General features: G+C 40.9%; 1 protein-coding gene across 1 annotated transcript in view; it reads left to right on the top strand.

The window, feature by feature from the left end:
• didum (dilute class unconventional myosin) overlaps positions 1 to 21,397 on the top strand; it is a 616,021-nt gene that overhangs the window by 294,466 nt on the left and 300,158 nt on the right. The window contains exon 2 of the mRNA XM_067147235.2: positions 15,263 to 15,367. Within this exon, the coding sequence (XP_067003336.2) occupies positions 15,263 to 15,367 (105 nt within the window). The remainder of the gene's footprint in view (positions 1 to 15,262; positions 15,368 to 21,397) is intronic.

Below are 21,397 nucleotides of genomic sequence, written 5' to 3' on the forward strand. Positions count from 1 at the left end.
CCTCTTAATAACTTCTTTTCTTGCTAGGTCGGCAGTTTAACTCTCGGGGCGGGTTCGAAGCGTTTCTACTATGTAACCTTTTCCTAAAATGTAACTACTCTTTTCATCTGTTCTCTTTTAAAGCTGCATATTGGGATAGAGAGTGCTAACCCTCTCAAGCTCCCATTCATATTGTTTTGAGGTGAACTTATTTTCTCAACCTATTCTTCGTTAACGTAAAACAAATTGTTCTTTTCTAAAGTCACCTCTGTAGTATGGGATTAGCCCTTGCATTAGTGGCCTAGAGCCAGATTAGGTTTTAAAAACAAGTGTATTAGGAGTGCAGATCGCCTCCTCTCTAATTGTTATTTTAGAGGTCATTTAAGTACCCTTTTTCATTTAATAGACCTCAGTAGGTTGGGTATTTTACCCCTGTGTCTATGTCCAGTGAGGACAACTTGAAGGTGGAGTTTGGTGTGGCCTTTGAGAGGCTTAAAGTTGAGAGCGAGTGGCTCGTTTTTGAAAATTGAGTGTTGTATGCCTCGTGGAGGCTTTTCTGTGTAATTTGGAGCAAGGGCTCCTAGGCATGAATGGGGTTTTCTGCCCCTCTGTTGAAACTTGTGTTTGGGGTAAAACTGAGCTGATTGCCTAAGCATTGTGAAGTCAGGGCGCGAAGCCCAAATCATGTAAATATTGTAACTACCCTTTTGACTTGCTACTTTGTACCTGCCATGCTTGTTATTTCTTTGTTTTTGAAAAGAAAATATAACCTTGTTAAATTTTAAATTAATTTTACTTTCGTAGCTTGAGACCCGTTCACACCCGCACCTTCTTTCACGCCTAACTACCACGGAAAGCTCCGTAACAATAATAATGAAAGTAAACATCTGTACTCACCTGATCTGTGAGTTTCACTGGCATTAACCCCCTGCCTGCGAGCCGGCGAGCTAAAATTTGTTGGCGTTTTAGTGCCGGGTGCAAACTAGGTGAATCCCCTACCTCAAGGGCCACACACAGAACAGGCCAGTTCAGTCAGTCTTCCTTCATAGCATAAATATAAATACTACTCTCTCACAGTTTCATTATCTGTCGTCATTTGTCAACTAAGTAATAATAATAATAATAATAATAATAATAATAATAATAATAATAATAATAATAATAATAATAATAATAATAATGTTAGTTGCTTTACGTCTAATTAGTTTTTGAACGGTTTTTCGGAGACGCCGAGGTGCCGCAATTTTGTCCCGCAGGAGTTCTTTTACGTGCCAGTAAATCTGACACGAGGCTGACGTATTCGAGCACCTTCGAATACCACCGGAGTGAACCAGGATCGAACCTGCCAAGTTGGGGTCAGAGGGCTAGTGCCTCAACCGTCTGAGCCACTCAGTCCGGCTCGTCAATTAAGAGATAAGTAACCTTTCCCCCACGCATTGCAATTTTATGATACCATGATTTCATAACATCTAATCCGAATAAGATGTTTTCCTCATGTGTCTGTTAGCTCCTGACTAGAAGTACGGAATAGCCCGGAGACAACACTAAATTCCGCTATAATAAATCTAGAATTCCGCCAAAAAATCCGCTGTCCGCTAAATGATATATTTCTCCTCTGACAGTCTAATTCCGCCAAATTTAGCGGACAACCCGCTAAGTTGGCAACACTGATTATGAAATACGAAGTGTAGTATCATCCTGATAGTTGTCCGACTCCATGTCTAGATGGTTAACATGCTGGCCTTTGGTCCAAAGGGTCCTGGGTTCGATTTCCGGCAGGATTGGGGATTTTAACTTTCATTGGTTAATTCCTCTGGCTTGGGGACTGGGTGTTTGTGCCGTCTTCATCATTAGAATTGATCCTCACGGACGGGCAGGTCGCCTATACGGCGCGGTATCAACTAGATCTCCCCGGCGGCCACACGCCATCAGTTAATCCAAATAGTTAGGAGGATACATTTTTTTGTTAATACATCAATGTAAGTGATTCACGATTACCTTGTCATCGGTTTCTTTAGGTAGCTTATGGGAGAAATTAAGCGTTATAAAGGAAACGACATTCTTTCATTAGACTGCAGTGCAGAGACTGGCGAAAATAACTGACCTTGTCTATGTAGAAAGTGATCACTGACCTAGTGGCCCCGCCCCTTACCTCAGCTTATCCCGTCACATATTGATTGCGACCCGCTCTCGCCAAGGTGTTTGTCGGCTCTTCAGCAGCCGCGGGAAGTGGAAGGGAAATCGGATAACTTTTTTTTTAACACCTCGCTCTTGGCCTAGATCATGGCCTTTACCGGTGTACACACACCCAACATAATTATAATCTGCCTTGTATACCCTTTTTCGGTGAAGCAAAGAAGAGGAATTTAAAATTTAAAAATATACATAAAAATACGCGGAATGGTATATACATCTCTTGGATATACCTATTTACCAGGCTTCGGATAATAATGCATTTAAAAATGCCAAAATATACATGCAAATATGCACTAAAATGTTGAAATATGCATTGAAAAAACATAAATCTGACATCAATTAGCAATAAATGTGTACAGTATTATAAAAGTAAACGTTACACTTTAAACATTAACAAAATGCATACCATACCACAATAAAATGCTCCAGTTTTTTTAGTTAAATTCACAAGTCTTTATTATACTTAATCACAGCTTGATAGAACATGTGCTCAAACCTATATTCACATAAAATGGTTTTGTACTCGCAAAACACACTACGTCGCATGCCGCAGTTGGAGCTTACTACTTCATCTCAACGAAATCAGACTTCCAGTACCGATGTGCCGTCAATTTTTTAGAAATGTTTTAAGCTTGCGGAGACTGGAGTTTTTTTAACAGTACACTCTGCATTTTTTCCGAGAAAACTTTATTTGTTAGATTCATTAGGGATGTTTTACCTTCTTCTGACAATTCCAGCACTCACATGAAAGGGTAGTTCAATTTCCTGATTGTTAAAAGTATGGTTATCAAATTGGAACGAATGAATATAAGTTGCTCACGAACACAATCTTCGCAGAAGACTTGTGCTTCTTTAATAGAAGCAGCTTCTTCAGAATCTAGACCTTGAACTACTCCTTTTACTACTTCAAAATAATCGGTGTAATAAGCAGCAGCTCGAGCCACATTCCCCCATCTTGTATGAACTGGTGAAGACAGGAGCGGCACATTACGAACTGTATCCAGAAAACATATTCTTGCAACGTGGAGCCTTCAGAAATACTCATATTACTGTAGAGATTAAACGTTTACTTCAGAAAAGGAAGTCTGGTCTGCTTCAGCGACTCTATGAAGCCCATGTGCTACACACGAAACGTGTATATCATCATCTCGGGATCTAATTTCCAAAGACCTCCCATGGCTTTTCACAAGTAAGGTGCAGCATCAGTGCAGGTTGCGCGATCGCCACAAAAAACTAAGCGCATCATTGAAAAATACAGCAACTGTTGAGTGATTCACCTTATTGTCAGGTAACACAGCCTAGGTAGCAGATACGATTTCTCTCCTTTTTCTCTCCCAAAAAGTCCGGACGGGAAGTAAATTAAATCCACGTTCGTTGTTTCGTCTAGCGAGACCCACATATATTTTCCATCAAACTTTTCCCTTAGTTTACCTAACGCCAAGTTGTTATCGTTTAGCTACACAAGTCTTCATTGAATTTACCTACTTCCTAATGGTGCAAGGTGAACTAAAGCTGCATTTGCAAGAGGCTGGTGTTCTCGTTTCAAGTTTACCTTTTTAAATTCATTATGTTTCGTCGTTTGAAGATGCTGAACCTTATACTTTTTAGGTCCCGTTAGTTGCTACAATATTTATAAAACAAAATACTTCTGTCACTTGAAAAGTCTTCAAATTCGCGTACATGCACTTTTCAATACATCACTGTTTAATACAACCAAATCAGGACTAAGGGAAACGAATTGTGCATGAAAGGGCATTGTATTTACCTATTTACGATATGGGAAAAATACAGCCCTGTCATAAGTGAAATTCCGTAGCCGAATGTAAAGCTGGTGTTGCTAGTTTTAAACGCGCTACCCATCTGTCAGACTACGTTGCGATAACCAGCACAGCTCAACTTCTTGAAATCACAGATTTCCAGCACTTACGGTACGTACCTCAGATGCATGTCAAGATTTTCCAGTATTATCCTGCGGATGCTATTTACGTTCAAAATACAGAATCTTTTCAAAATATGCCCTAACAGAAGGAAAGCACAAAATATGCATTATCTATATATTTAAAAATTTATGAAAACTAAAGTCAGTCGGTCTGGCCATTCTATCCGGTCAATTTCCTTCATTTTTTAAAACTGAAAGGTATTCATGCACAGATTTATCATCAGGTACTATAAATCACTTCCGCCTTCCTCAAATCTGTTTCCCCCCCCCCCAATTTTTTATCTCTTTGAAGCAATCATATCTTTGGTTCTAATTGAGGTACGCAGTTCGTTTTGGCCTAAGAACACTCAGTGGATCAGTCTCTTTCATTTCAGCTCTTAACTATTCAAATTGGTTAATTCTGAGGAAAGTTATGAGTGCACATTCAATTTGACGTCTGATTTCTTCAACATTTTTTCTCATTGAAGCAATCATATCTTTCGTTCTAATTGAGGTACGCAGTTCGTTTTGGTCTAAAAACATTCAGTGGATCAAGCGCTTTCTTTTGAGGTAATGCAACTTAAATTGGTAGTTTCTAAGAAAAGTTACGAGTACATTTGTCTCCATGACGACGATCTTTGAAAGACTTTCTAGCAGTTCGGCGCCCTCCAAGGAACGTTTAAATCAATTTCTTTGTGTGATGCATTTGAAATGTTATGTTCACATAATATTACATTCTATTTTCACAGCAGATCATGTGCTTTATTTCATTAACTCGAAACTTTGCAAATACATCCGTGAGGATAGTAACGAACAACACCATATTTTGTATATTGCGGGCGGAGCCAGCGGGAAACTGCTAGTTAAGGACTATTAAGGTAAAAGTACTCCAAATATGCACTTGCATATGCAAGATACATAATTATCCGCCTGCTTATCACCATCGTTAAGGGCAGCTTGTGCACACTGGAAGCTTCAAAATCCATCCTACATCACCGCTATCACAAGTGTTTCAACATCGCATCGACTCGGTGCCTAGGTCTTTTAGCGATGATAGCATACAAAAGGGCTAGGACTAAGAAGGAAGAAGCCGCGACCTTCATTAAAGATACAGTTGCTAAAAAAAATGAGCGTAAGGTATTGCGTAAGTTCTTCGCAGGTACACTTTTCTCAGAAACATTGGAACCGATACACGTATAAGGCTAACTCTGACTGTAATCAACGCCCAGTCAAAACTACGCGTCGTAAAGAAATGCAGTTAAGGGACGATTTTTGGATATTCCGTCGCTAAGGGGTTGAACATGGGGGTGAACTTTTTAAATGAGTACATGCATATCTCAAACTCAGCAGTGTACAGACGTAAAACTTATTGGAATCTACTTTAAAAGTAAAGAAACGCGTTTTTTTGTTATCGGAAAATCGGGTGAACTGGAGTGAAAATGGGGTGAATGTTTAATATGAGTTTATCAAGAGTATATCTAAAAAATGTAACATTCTACAGACGTGAAAATTGGTATTTGGAATCTTTATTAACAGCACATGTTATTTGTTGCCAAAAAATCCACTTCGGGAAAGAAAGTGAAATCGCGGTTGGAGTATTTTTATTATGATGCTTATCTATGGGTAAATAAAATCGTAACGACTGCGTTTGTACACTGACTATTTGGGCGAAATTTTCGCAAAGTTATTCGTTTCAGGTGTAATAATGACGATCAGCATATATTTTAGCTTTTGTTTTCTGAAAGTCCTCATTTTTACCCCTCTTCCCAAAATAAAAATGGCCGCACAATCTACCAGACGAGCTAGAAAATTGCAAATTGGGAAACTTATAGGTTTTAGCCTGTAACGGACGGAAAAATTCCAAGATGTTTACATTTTTCACATTTTACCCCTGGAAAATATAGAAATGTGAAGGCAATTTTAATGGCGGTGCAGACCTTAGATTCGATGTATTTCGTGGCTAAACGGGAAGTCATATCACATAATGGATGGCACAATCTCGGTTCAGTTTGGAGTAATCGACAACTTAAGTCCTATGATTTTTTGTCGTGTCTCTATCCCTTATGCGTTAGATTTGCCTGTGTTTCTCGATTGAATGTATTTGCAGTTGTTACACGTGTAATTCGTAGTTTGACACACTGCTAGGAAAGACAGAAACGTCAAATTCAACACGAGAATTGGCCCTCCCAGTAGCGGCATGTGAGTTATATTCTATGTTTCTAGCTGTCACATAAATACCCGCAAAGTAATCCAGTGTGTGAAAATATTACCCAAAATTTTCCCTATTCAAAATTTCTAACTCAGTCTATCCCATAAATAGAGGAGATACGAGAAAATATCATAGGATCAGCCATTTAGATCCATAAAATGGGCGTCTTATGGTGCAATCAGTTTGTCGATATAACATACCGTTTAGTAGCAGTTAATGTGTAAATGAAGGTCTGCAATATGTAAAAATACATATACTTTCGTATGTCTATCTATACAGTATATACCCATTGAAGTCGATTTTTAGCGATCTAGAAGGGGGGTGTGTGCAATTATAATTGATACTTTACAAATCGATAGTGACTCAGACGGAGGGTGTCTGCTATTGTAATCAATATTCCCCACATGGATTTTCACTGGCAGTAGGAATGGGGTCCTTCTCAAACTCCTGTCTTACTGGCTTTAGTAAGGAGGGCCTACCATTTTAATTAATTCCCTTCCCGAATTGAATGGCAGAAGGCAATGGAGCATGCAATTTTCTTCAAAACTTCCCTGCACGATTGTGTCTGGAAGTAGGAAAGGGGACCTGCCATTGTAACGAAAACTCCCGAAATCGATTGTTACTGCACAGTAGACAAGGTGGCCTTCTATTTTAATGAAAACTTCCCAACTCGATTGTGAATGGCAGTAGTCACGTTAGCCAGCCGTTATCACAACTTCGCAAATCTCACTTTACGTTGAAAACAACGTACGGGGACCTCCGCATGCTGTTTCTTGGACAACGCTAAGAGACATGCAATAAAAAAATAAAAAAAACTTATTCAGTGCGTGTACAGTAATTTACTTCGATATCCAAATACAATGTAGAATACCGTAGTGAAGCACGGGCACATTTGCTAGTATATATATTTTTTATGGGTATCCACAGAGTTTGTATCTACATGGGAGGTGAAGTATACTTTGATAATGGTTAAGTCTGATCAAATAATAAATGATAGGAGCATGTAATAGCACGCGCTCATTATTTTTTGAGCGACTATACTGCCGCAGCAGTTTGCCTAGTATAAAAATGGGAAAACACGAAACCCTATCTTCAGTGCTGCCGACGGTGGGGTTCGAACCCACGATCTTCCGAATGCAAGCACCTCACTCACCTCTATTTCTAGCTCGCTCTGTGGATCCGCGGTAGAGCGTCGCCTTCCAGATCGCAAGATTTTGGGTTCGAACTCGGCAGAGGTAGTCGGGGTTTAGAGGGTGGAATTAAGTCCATTCGGTACTCAGTGTCGTTTCATGTCGGCATCTAAAAGATCTCTTAGTATATTTAGTGCTTACTCCACAAAATTAATTAAAATCTTGTCATAGATCGGGGTTCTTGCCATCTGGTAGATTAAAATGGAACGTTCAAATTAACTTGCAGTTTTACAACATTGCCTATACGTAAGTGTACCGGGAGGTACACCTCAACGCCGCGCATTCAAAATTAGCGCCTAAATGAACTCCTCTATTGGTCAAACAGTGAAACTGATAACACAACAAGATGGAACTTTAATCAGAAGATGTCACCACTGAAATGTTAAGTAATTTTGTTATTGTGAAGTTGCCTAAACTGACTGAATTTCTCCTTGTTTTGTTTTGCTATACATCAAGAAGTTTGGACATTTTGCTACACATGACGCCACTAAAAATTATGATCATGCTCTCTGGTGCAAAGTGAAAGAAATTATAATTTAAAGAAGTTTTGTATTCCTAGGTTTTCCATAACTGATCTATGTTCATTTATTTTTGGGTTGGCAATACTTCCTTTTCTTTCCGCCAGTTTTGAATCTAGCCAATCACTCATTTTTGTAATTTTCAACCAATCCTGCATTTCTAGTTCACTTTGTGTTAACCAATAAAAATTAAGAGGGTGTATTCTGATTAATCTTGAATGATCTCGAACCTTCCCTGAGGGTTTATAAATTGCGAATTTTCACGTTTCCTGGCCAATTGACCGTCGTCTTTCTAAGTGTATGTGTTTAAGCAGGAGGCGGGCGGCCTCTTTCGTCGGCAGCAGAATATCTATAAGGTAATGACCACATAATTTCATTCTTTCTTGCAACCTCCGAAAATTATTCCGAGGGGAAGGTCCGAATCTTTTCTATGTAACCCACTTTTCTAAAATATAACTTTTCTTTTGGCTAATGTAAACATTTCATAACATCTTTAATTGTAAATTGGGGATAGAGAGTGAGTTACCCTCTCGAGCTCCCCTTCATCGTAGTTTGAGGTGTCTGCGATTTAGCAACCTTTTTCCCTGTAATGAATTACCGTTATTTCCATGTGAGCCACCTCAAGTAGCTTGGGATTAGCCCCTGTTTCATTGGCCTAGAGTCCTGTAGGTTTTTAATATTTCATTATCTGGAGTGCATTTTGTGTTCATGCCGTTCATTTTACCTGTTCTTTGTTGCAAATGCCCTGTAGGTTGGGTACTAGATACCCCTGTATAAAATTATATTTGTAAGTAGTGTCTTGAGAGGCCAGAGATTGCAAGTTTTGATGAAATAAACTGAGAGACTGTAAGCTCTTTTCCAAGTTTTGTAACAGTAAAGTGTGCCTTTGGGAGGATATATATAGGCTATTGTAATTTAGGGAGTAAGTGCTCTTGAATTAGGGGATTTGTGCCCTTAACTAAATAATAACAGTTCCATTTCTAAAATTCTAAAACTAGGGGCTTGAAGCCCAGAATCTGTAAAAATCACTAATCTTGGACTTTCCTAGTCTTGTTTCAAGGTTGCTTTTGTACCTGACATATTATTTGTTGAGTTGTTTTTTGAAGAAATATAACCTTCCGTTCAAGTTTTAAATTAATTTTGGTATTGTAGATAGACCCATTCACCCCGGCACCTTCTTTCACCTCTTTCTGCTTCACGGGTAACCCCGTAACACGTAGTACAGTCATTAAGTTCTGAGACTGACCGCACGATGGCGCTGTGGTGCACTATAGCGCATAGGTGGCGCCATTGTATGGTATCATGTCAGTCAGTCTCTCGTCCCTGCAAGAGACAGGTGAGTGCATGCACTGGAAGCAGACGTGCGGTCGTTGTAGTGACGGTGATTTGAATGCGCTTGTCGGACCTTGACATGTTAAAGTTTGAGCAACGGGCAAACATAAAGTTCTGCCAGAAATTAGGCAAAACCGCTGCCGAAACCTTCGAAATGATGCAGCAGGTTTACGGCGAGGACGCATTGAGTCGCAGTGTTGTGTTTGGGTGGCACCGACGTTTTGTGCAAGGGCGGGGCAGTTTGGAAAAGGATGTGCATACTGATCTGCCACAAACAGTTCGAACGGAACGCAAGAAGTTACAACGTTGGTGCGTGCTTACCGCTCCCATTCGGTAGACGATCTCGCAGCAGCAATAGTGGTCAGCCATGGTACTTGCCACAAAATTCTGACGGATGATCGACGATCTCGCAGCAGCAATAGTGGTCAGCCATGGTACTTGCCACAAAATTCTGACGGATGATCTCAACATGTCTCGCGTTACCCAGCACAGTGTGCCACGAATGCTGTCGCAAGACCAACGTGATGATCGCATGACGATTTGTGGTGACCTCATCAGTGCTGACGATGATCAGACGTTTCTCAACCGGATGAAAATTGGAGACGAAACATGGTGTTTCCTTTACGATCTGCAACTGAAACGACAATCCGCCACCTGGCAAACGCAATCATCACCACGACAAGTCAGGTCAAAAGGCAAGGTGATGCTTGAACTGTTTTTTGATTCAAATGGAATCGTTCTCATGGAATTCCTCCCAGACGGTGCAACGGTAAACAAAACCCGCTATAAGGAGATCCTTGGCCTTTTACGCGATGCATTTCGCCGTAAGCGACCTGGGCTTTGGCGTACAAAGAACTGGCTGTTTCTACACAACAACGCCCCTGTACATCGCTCTGTCCTTGTCCAAGAGGAACTTGCAAGGCAACACATGACAGTTTTGCCACACCCTCCGGACTCGCCTGATCTCGCACCATGCGATTTTTTCTCTTTCCTCGCCTGAAAGCACGCCTACGTGGGCGCAATTTCAGTCGTCCGAAGAGGTCATGACGGCCACAAGAGAAGCCATACGGGACTTCTCTCCAGCTGCTTTCAGCGGTGCTTCCAGCAGCTATACCAACATTAGCAAACGTACATAACGGCCAACGGCGACTATTTTGAGGGTGGATGTGTTTCTGTGTAGATGTACGCCTTGTAATGCGGCATCATGTGTAACAGTCGTGTGGATGCCTGTCCTCCAGGCGTCGTCTCAGAACGTAATGACTGTACTACGTATACTTGCATAAATTGCGTAGGTCTACTTCTCCGTACGTAGTTTTCTTTTTGGAACATTGTTGTTGTGGAGAACTTCATTGTCATTTTTGACAAATTCGGAGCAGTAATTAAATGGCAAAATGTGATCTGAGGAGTAGGTGACTTCGTCTGTGCTTGTTGAATGGTGTCGCGTTGATATGTGCTACGGTTCAGTTACCCCCTACGTGGTTACTTTTACTTCCTTAATTGAACGTGGTATTCTACGCCGATCATTGTCAAATTTAAATGTTGGTGTCTATGTCCGAAATGGATGTTGAGTGGTAGTAACATTGAATTTATTTCGAGTACGTACGGGACTCGCCTTAGCACATGCCAGCGGGCTCGGCAGGAGGGAGCCTCGCCGGAGAAAAGGGCTGCGCGAGTCCGTTCGACTCCTTCTCGAAATGTTTTTTGATAAACTAATTTCGGTAATGATCCTTCCGCAGGTTCACCTGCGGAAACCTTGTTACGACTTTTACTTCCTCTAAATATTCAAGTTTGGTCATCTTTCCAGACACATCGGAAACTGCGCGAAGCAGATCCCGCGCACCGGTTCGAAGACCTCACTAAATCATTCAGTCGGTAGTAGCGACGGGCGGTGTGTACAAAGGGCAGGGACGTAATCAACGCGAGCTTACGACTCGCGCTTACTGGGAATTCCTCGTTCATGGGGAACAATTGCAAGCCCCAATCCCTAGCACGAAGGAGGTTCAACGGGTTGCTCGGTCCTTTCTGACTAAGAGGACACACTGATTCCTTCAGTGTAGCGCGCGTGCGGCCCAGAACACCTAAGCGCATCACAGACCTGTTATTGCTCAATCTCGTGCGGCTAGAAGCCGCCTGTCCCTCTAAGATGTGTTGTCGCCGGTAGCACGAACGGATACCGGATTCTAAATGAAGTAGGAATTATGAATTATAGAACTTTCTAATTTATAGTATATTCTTTTTTCCTCCTCAGATTGATCAGTGGTACTTCTTGTTGCGTTCCGCGTCGGTCTTAGGTTTGTCATGTGTTCATATGTAAGGAGGAGGTGGGAGTGGGGGGGGGTGTAGTGCCTACACCCATGGATGTTTTTGAGAACCAGATAATATACTATTGTTTTCTTTCTCTAATAAATGCGACCTCGTGTTTGTATATTTCAGTTACCTTTTTTTAATCTGGCATGATAGTTCTATGTCCAGCCAGTACTCTAGTGTCTTCAAAGTGAATGCTGTGGTTTGTATTCCACGTTCAGCATGTTATACTTCAGCTGATTTTTCTGGCCGTTATAGTTATATCTTTCATCCCCCATCCTCCTTTCATCGTGGTTTTTATGCTCCTTATTTCTTCATTATTAACATGAAGCTAAGTTTTCATAGAGATCGCAAAACTCAGTATAGAAACTAGAATGAAAAAAGAATAAAAGGTACTGAAAACTACAGCAACCAGGAAAATTGGAAGTAATGAGCGCTGTGTCAAACTGTTACGTCAGATTACAGTACACATAGGAAAGTAATTGGATTTTATCAACACTCACTTAAGTTCGGTAGATAGAAAAGACCGCTACCTCAATTCGTATTTGGTAGTCTTTTCTCTTTACCATTAACTGGCATAAACATTATCATCACCCCACTTCTGATGTTTTATCTGATCACTCCTACGTCCCTCTCGTTGGTGAATGAAAGACAAGCGTACAACCTGCGCAAATCGGTACAAGAAACATTATTGTTCAATTTGGGTAAAAACCAAACTTAATTACACGGTGGAACTGCCTACTAGAAAGCTTCAGACAACCTAGAATTTTATCCTGAAGAATATAAGCCCAATGCCACCGCACCCAATAAACATCAAAAGTTCGACGTGTCATAACATTTTGAAAGTCGGGTCTAGAAATTTCTTAGCTGACAATAAGCGCCTAGATCAGTACAACCAACCTTTCATCTGCATACTATTTCGTAAAGCGAATCGTTTAATTGTATCTCATTGTTGTAGTGATTTTGTTAACCGTATTTACACTTACCTTTTTTCCTTGGGAATTGCTTATCACAGCGGTCATTAGGTGTGAATGACCTTCGTGTTTTTTCTTTTCATTATCCTTCCTATTCTTCAGTTAGACACATGTACATCTGTCATTTCCCTTCTTGCCACTTAATTACTGCTGACGAAAATGAAATGAGAGCCGTTTGTGACACTACCAGTTTATCTTGACTACAACGTGCACAGTACTCTCACGACGATCAACTGAAAATTCTCTCAGAGTACAAAGAGGATCGAAAAGGAGCACATTATCATACAAATTTCTTGGCTAGTTAACACACTGGACTTTTCTACACTTGCCAATAAAACGATGCACATCTATCCTCTTTTGAATGATTACTTTCGCTACAAATTGTCCTAAATGCAACTCATCAGTTGCTTCAGTAATATAATACACTGCCTGACAAAACAGTTCAAGCACACGGAAGAAATGGTCGGATATCAATGTCACTTCGTACACGTACATACCGTCGGCGGGTATGTAAATGATCAAGAGTTGCATTCTCGGCGACAGGTAGAACAGCCACCAGAAGCATTAGTATTGTTCGTGTTTAGTGTTGTTGACCAGACCTGTTAGGAAATATGAGGCGTGAACAGTGTCAGATGTTGAGTGATCACTGGGAAGAATACGGTGATGCCGCGTACTCGTGTGAGGCAGTGTTATCAGCACCTGACAGAGTTTGAAAGGGGGTCCATTGTGGCCTCCATTTGGCCAGCTGGTGGAATCGTGCAGTATCCGGATTTGTGGGGCATTCGGGTGTGACAGTGGCCCGATGTTGGACTGCGTGGGAATGTAAGGGCAGGCATACTCATCGTCAAGATTCCGGTCGACCATGTCTGATCACCACTAGTGAAGATCACCATATGGTGCACCAACCACATCGTAACCCATTCACATCTGCGCCTGTCATCTGAGAACAAGTAAATGGATTCCCTGGAATATTCCATGTCATCCCGCACCATTGGTCGGAAATTAGCAGCAGCCGGACTGGGAATTACCGTCCCATGCGTAGGCTGCTGCTGACACCACAACAGAAACGGCTGCGTTTGGAGTAGTCTTGGTGGGGAAGCATGGACTGCTGATGAATGGCGTCGCATTGTGCTGAGCGATGAATCGTGGTTCTGCACTACCACGGATGACCATCGTCTGCGAGTCTGACGGTGACCTGGGGAGAGGTCCCATTCTTCCAAAGTTTGAGAGGTGCAGCGGTGTTACTCCTGGCGTCATGGTGTGGGGAGCCATCGGGTATGACTTCCGGTCACGGCTGGTAGTGATTGAGGGTACTCTGACGGCACATTGGTACGTCACGAACATCCTGCGTCTTCATGTTACCTCTCATGCGACAGTATCATGGTGCCATTTTTCAATAGGGCAGTGCTCGTCCACAAATTCCACGTGTGTCTATGAACTGTCTGCATGATGTTGAGATACTCCTGTGGCCAGCAAGATCCCCGAATCTGTCCCCTATAGAACATGCGTAGCACCAGTTCGGACGTAAAGTCCGTCCCAGTGCCAGTATCCAGGATATCAAGGACCAGTTTCTGTAGAACAGTTGTGGGCCAGCGTGCCTTAGAGTATACAACGGCTTTAAGACACCCTTCCCAACTGAATCAGTGCATGCATTCAGGTCAGAGGGGGTGCGACATCATACTGATAAGTGGGCTTGTACTGCGAAGTTCTTTGTAAATCTGACTCGATTTTGTAATTGCTGAAATATCATCACATACCCTCTAAACACGTGAAGTTTCATTTCGTTCTCTCCTCCCCTGCTGGGTGTTTCAATTCTATTTCTTGTCAGACAGTGTAGAACTACACAAGTTATTTGGCAAAATATGTTTTATACAAACGTATATTTAAAGAGTTAAGACGACAAATATTTCATTATGAAAGACGAGATGAGTTATACCAACTTTGACGTGGATTCTTCCGAACAAGAGTCTTGAGATTTTGTCTCAAAGAGTTCCTGATGGAGATTAGAAGATTACTTTAACTCTTCAATGCCTTCCAATATAATGTGATGTTGCGTCCAAATTTTTAGTCTTGGTTTAACTGTATGTAATTTATTATTTGTCTGGTGTTTGTGTGGGGCGAGTTTTTTATAAAACCTTTAAATCTCTCTGAATAAAGTTACTAAATGTATTGTTTCGTTTTCCACTATAGAAGCATCATAAATTAAAGAACGGTGTGAAAAACGTTATTAGTGCTTCCTATTTTGTTTTGTTTCAAATTGACTTATTCATTGACTTTTACCAACTTCATTAGTGGATTCGATTCCAGTGATGGCATGTGTGTTTTCTTTTCACACGAGTTCCTTTCAGCAGGTGAAAAATCTTCTCCGGGAGAATATTCTAATATCATGGTGTCTCTTGAAACATATTGCAGGTGATGTTAAATAACATTGTCGTCTATTATTCGTTTACGTTTTCATCATAGCCCTGTGCAATTCCGTGCTTACCCCGCTCTGCCATTTAATTTAGAAGTTAAGGATGGTTTTCTTCGGCAACACTTTAATTTTTCAGTAGCATTGCTCATTGGTCATATTTTTGGATATATCTTGTTTATCATTCTTTCATTCTTTATCGATTGTTTTACAATCGTGTTTTCTGTTGCAGGGTGCTAGAATATGGATCCAGCATCCAGAGAAGGTGTGGGAGGGAGCGGAGGTGCTGGAGGACTATCGGAGTGGCAGTTTAAAGGTTATATCAGAAGAAGGCGAGGTGAGTACAGTGTTATTCCCTAATCATTCAAACAGTGGAGAAACTTGTGCAACGTTTAATCCAAACACAATGTATTCAGCACTCTTGAACTCAGTCGTTGTTAAAAATCTTTGTACAGGGAACTTGCGTGTTATAGGAAGTATAAGTGATCATTAAATCATACCCATGACTAGAAAGCATGATCGAATTACTGTGCCCTCGAAGTAGTGGCATATCTGCGTACCTTCAAAATTGTCTTTAGCAGTCAAATGCTGCAAAACTGTGATTGTGAAAAACAGCTCCGCGGACTATGCAGATGTTCCGGATATTGTAAACTCAGAGTGACACGTTTTCAAAACATGCTTACCGCGATGCCGAGTTATATTATGCTTTCACTGCGTTCCTAGTTGGGTACAGGCCTACCTTCTACTTCCTTTGAGTCATGATACGGTAAAAACTCATCTGGTTAATAAAAGATTCGTGCCATCTTTTCTCCTTATTATACATGGTTCACGTAGATGCCTTCTTTTAAAGCCGATATCATTTTCTGTTGCTAATATTGATTGTGCACGGTGCTAATGTACTGGTACGTGTGGACCATTACACTCTTGTAGGCGGTACATCACACAACGCAAAAACGCTTTACCTATAAACACCTTCTCATTGTTTTTCCCCCCTTCGTCCATAGGACATTTGGCCATCAGTAATGTACAATGATAAAAATTGTTACAGGAAAGAGAAAGAAAAAGGGACAAGTTATAAGACATACAAAATAACAGAAATGACCTAGAACAGAGCAAAAACGGAAGCAAAACACACTCCAAATAAAGACACTTGTTCTTTAGATATTAACACCAGTTTTTGTAAAGTATGTTGTAATTGCACTGTACACACGTAAGTTTCTAGTTACCAGTAATAGCTGAATATATGTGGGTGAGGGAACCCGTTTCTCATTGTTGCTCCGGCGCTTTTCTTTTCTTTTCTTTTCTGGTAGAGTATCACACACTCTTTCTCTCCCTATCCTACACAATAATACGCAGTTTCCCATGAATAATTTAGGTAAAAAAGATACGTCCATGCTAATCCTGTGCACTACGGTGTACGAGTGAGTTGGTGCGCCGATGGATTGGGCAACAGTTTATTATGTTTTGCCCCTCAAAAAGATGGTCCTTCTCTCATTTCGCGCATAAAGCTACTTTGATTGGTATCTTCCTTTCTCTTGAAGAAAGGAGATACAAATTTAGTAATTTTCTTACTTTTAATTTTTTTTTTAAATCGAGACAACCAAAAAGTCGATGCTCAAATATTACTCCTTCCAGTTATAATACTAGAAATATCGCGAATGCACAGAATTTTTCTTCACGAACAGTGAGTGCTCTTTGCTCTTCCTGTTTCTTCAAACCGAGAGTATGTCTGATATAACAAATGGTTATGTTCCATGAGGATGATCCACATAGTTTCCAGTTGTTTTCTTCTTTCTTTCTTTCTTTCTTTCTTTCTTTCTTTCTTTCTTTCTTTCTTTCTTTCTTTCTTTCAGACGTAAAGTCACCGCAGTGACGTCACCAGACAGAACTTGCTGCGAACATTAGGGAATAAATATAGTTTTCTACCACCTTCATTCATCCAGAAAGTTACCGCCTTTCTCTGAAGGTCTTATTTTAATGGTGGTACAACTCTACTTTTTATTTTTTAAGAGAGTTATCCACACTTTCATGTTAATGCTAGTTTATTGTTACGAATAAAATACCGTCTGTTTTATCGCTCTAATTTATTTCAGGATGACCCAATAAATGCACGCATACATAATTCTATTTAACCATCAATGACCACACTCGCTAATTGTTGGCTATTTACAAGTCTCTGCCCCCTTCCCACATCAGGATGTCCGGCTCGTTGGTATTTTCTGGAAGGCGGTAATCCTGATTGACAGGCCTTTCACTTGAGCTCACTAGTCAGTCACCGCATACAGCAGCTGCGTGCAGACAGCTAGGTTTGAACACAGGACTACTGGCCACACAGCACACGATGACTGTTCCTTGGTTCGACTCCAGCAACAGCCAGTAATTCACACAGTCCAACACAGCGAACAACTAAACAGCAACAGTTCAACCGTGTTAAACAGCAGAACGATACTCCTCTCAGCAACGACCATTAACACCTTTCCAATTACATTCGCGATAGCTGCTCCAATCTCTAACTCTACGACGATCCTCAAGCCACAGAAGTACACACACAGTACTCTTTTACGCCGCGCCTGGCTTTGCAACTGTGTTTAGCAGTATTGCATCATCCACGTCAACCAAAGAGCAGCCTGACGCGTCGGCCTGCGCCAGGCCGCTTCAGTTTGTATTGGAACACAGTTCGAACACGACGGCCAGCGATATTCACAACAAAATAGATGCAGAGAAACTGAAACAGGAAATTAAGAAGTATGTTTTTCTTTTTGATATGGGTCATCCAGATTATAAAAATATGAAGATGGAGGCGTGGGGAGATATTGGTGTTGAATTAAAACAAGACAGTAAGTAACTCAAATATTTGTATATATTATTATAGTCTGTTACAGTGTACACACAAAGTAAATTTCTTATTACACATTGATAGCGTAATGATACGTAAAGATACATGACAATACACGCTCGCAGAGAAGACTCAAACTACTCTTGTCTTCTCTCAGCGACGCGCCTCGCTGTTAAAGTAATTAACAAAATGATCTCGGACTTCAAACGCAGCATTATTTTCTACACAATTCGTAGGTCTACTGGACACTAACGCGCGGGTTGGTTCATCTACCGAGTGCTCAAGTGGTTCAGTGCTGAAATCTGATTGATGGTGTAAAACATAACTGTGTAAACAAGCTGTTTTTACGTGTACAGCAGTATCCGCCGTAGCTTCTATAGGCCTAAAAAAATTCGCCATTTCTGCGTTAATATTTCAGACGTCTTTTCGACGACACGTCGAGGTAGAATTGTTTTTCCATCAATAAACGCAGAATAAAAGTAGAATACTCCAAAATACCACTGTTACTTTGTCGTCCGTAACTACCTATATCAACTACAGGACATTTATAAAAGGAATCGCGACTGCGAGGAAAACTATGGAATATAGCCTATGTTTGTAACAGAAATCCTGTTTGCCACTATTAGGAGGGTACTTTGCCGTCAATACTGCCTACACAGTTAAGAAAATTCCAAGTTTCCCTGTATCCAATCTCAGCTCGTTTCCACAATTCTTCTGTTGGCGTAGGCACGTACAACGGCTGCAAAACATTCCAAATTTCTTTGCATACCTCTACAATTCCGGAGATTGTTGAATGGCCGACTCGAAATGAAAATGATATAGTTGGGAATGAGTCGCCTGTAGCTAAGTATCTAAAAAAAGTATATCTTTATAATGCAGTACAAATAAAACAACGGAAAGAAAATAAATAACATGAAATACAATACGCACACACAAAACAAGGTAGGCCTATTTCAAACTACTTTCTTACAAGTATTTTTTCATTTGTTTCAGCTGTAGCAGTGAAAACCAAATAGAAGAGCTTGAGAGATGCGTATGTTAAATACAAAAAGTTAAATAAAGGCTCTACCGGTCAAGGGGCGACCAGATTCCGCTGTCGCCCTCAGCCCAGCCACCGAACTCCAACACACAGTCCAACTTACAGTCCAACACCTCTTGAGTCCAACACTGACTGAATGTTCGCGCGGCTGGCCTCCTTTTATATATATATATATATAGCTCGGGTGATGAGAACTGGAATATTCGCGATGTGGCTAGAGACGCAATATTCTCGTTGCATCTCGCAGAAATGCACTGCGAAACGAGACGAAGAGAACAATGCACGGAAAGGTCGGCCATGCCCTTCAACCGGCTGGGGGATACGGTCAATTGACTCACTAGTCCCTTCCAGGAAGTGCCGAAAAGGGCCGCGGCAGGGCTGGTGCGTAACATCATTTTAAAAGTGCCGCCAACATTGCAGACTAGTTAGAGAATCCAAACAGGAAGTTATTTTAGTAGTGGTATAACTTCATGTAGTTCCTTGTATTTTGAGGTGATTTGATGCTCATCAAGGATGACCGATTCCAAAGTGATATCAAGTGACTCTGATGAGATTGATGATCTAGATTTTTAAATTACTGAAGGTAGAGATAATTTACTTCAATATTTTCTTAGCAGGCGCGGTTCTACCATCAGGTCACACGGCCGCTTGCCCTGCCTTCCACGAAGCACTTAAAACACGTATTTATCACGTTATTTTTCTTTAAAATATACTTTTTGTAGATTTTAAGCGTTACGTTGGAAAAACTTGAGCAACATAGCAATGGCCACATTCTAGTTATGAACTTCGTCACTCATCCGACAGCACTATACTCTCACTTACAGCTGCGAGAGGAGGAAGGGGCTTATGGTGAAATCTACTAAGGTAACATAAATGTTTTGAGACCGAAAACTTCGGCGCCGTAGTAGATCTCCCGAATAGCTGATATTCTGTACACTAAACGGTGACAGGAACAGTTTTGTTAACTTCCTTTAGATCAGTCTCGTATATCTAACGAAATTTCCTTTTTGTCCAAGAAAGTTTCAACTCTCTTTTCCAATGAGGAAAATCTTTTAACATTACAGGAACTGTATGAAACTGTAAACACAAATAATATGAGGAAAATGTATGTATGTATGTATGTATGTATGTATGTATGTATGTATGTATGTATGTATGTATGTTTAGTCCTCAGCCCGAAGGCTGGTTGGATCCTCAACAGCTCCGCCATCAGCTGTCATAGATGGCCTAGGCATCACTGAAGAGGCGTACTAGGGAAATGAGTGAGGTAGTTTCTCGTTGCTTTCCTCACCGAGCCAGAAGTTGCTATTACATATTTATCAGTCTGCCAAGCCCACTGAAATGCATGCACCAACCGACCCTATGAACAATATTTTCACACCATCCATAGCAGTGACTGGCTGCAGAAGGAATGGCATTACTAGCATCACTCATACCTCACTCACTTTCATTTTGTCAAAGCCAAGGATAAAGCTGAGACAGATCAATGAAAGTAATGAGGAATATATAACCCGGAAAGAGAAATGTTCGTGCCGTATTTGCTTTCGTTCTTTTAGTCAACCAGACCAGTGGTACCAATATAGCAATTTTTCCACTAGCCCTAGCGGATTCTAGAATTTTCTAGCAGGGGTAATTAAAAATATAATGTTCACGTAGGGTTTTAGTAGTTATTTTAACTTCTTCTAGCGACGGAATTGATCAGATTTCCGTTTCGGCTGAACCAAATAAGTGATAAGCGGGATGTAAATGAATGGTTCCTGTTTATTGTACTGTGTGGTTACGGTGCATGTCACAGTTCGATACGTTAGAAAAAGTTTTTTTGTTATTTGCTTTACGTCGCACCGACACAGATAGGTCTTTTTTTTTTGCTATTGGCTTTACGTCGCACCGACACAGATAGGTGTTATGGCGACGATGGGGCAGGAAAGGGCTAGGACTGGGGAGGAAGCGGCCGTGGCCTTAAGATACAGCCCCAGCATTTGCCTGGTGTGAAAATGGGAAGCCACGGAAAACCTCCTTCAGGACTGCCGACAGTGGAGTTCGAATCCACTATCTCCCGGATGCAAGCTCATAGCTGCGCGCCCCCTAACCGCACGGCCAACTCGCCCGGTAGAATAGTTTTTTTTTTTTTTTTTTTTTTTTTTTTTTTTTTTTTTTTTTTTTTTTTTTTGTGAATATTAAACCGTTAATTGTGTCTGTGTCGGTTATAGTAAGCGAAATGCATCAGGTGATACATTTACAGACTAAAACTCTAAATTACGAGGCCTGATTACTTGCAAAGGAATTAGGTCCACCGCGACCTGAACTTTATGTAGCATAGGTATTTAGGGATAAAAATAGAACAAACTCCTGCAAAAATGTGAACGAAAAATGGGAATGAATATGTGGTTGTCAAGTATCTACCTTACTATTTTGCTTTCCGGGTATTTTGTTGGGTAGAGAAGGAACAAAGACCGGTGTAAAAAAAAACCTAAAACATTGTGCTCCGTCTC

The sequence above is a fragment of the Anabrus simplex genome, chromosome 5 (genome assembly GCF_040414725.1).
Source record: "Anabrus simplex isolate iqAnaSimp1 chromosome 5, ASM4041472v1, whole genome shotgun sequence".
Taxonomy (NCBI): domain Eukaryota; kingdom Metazoa; phylum Arthropoda; class Insecta; order Orthoptera; family Tettigoniidae; genus Anabrus; species Anabrus simplex.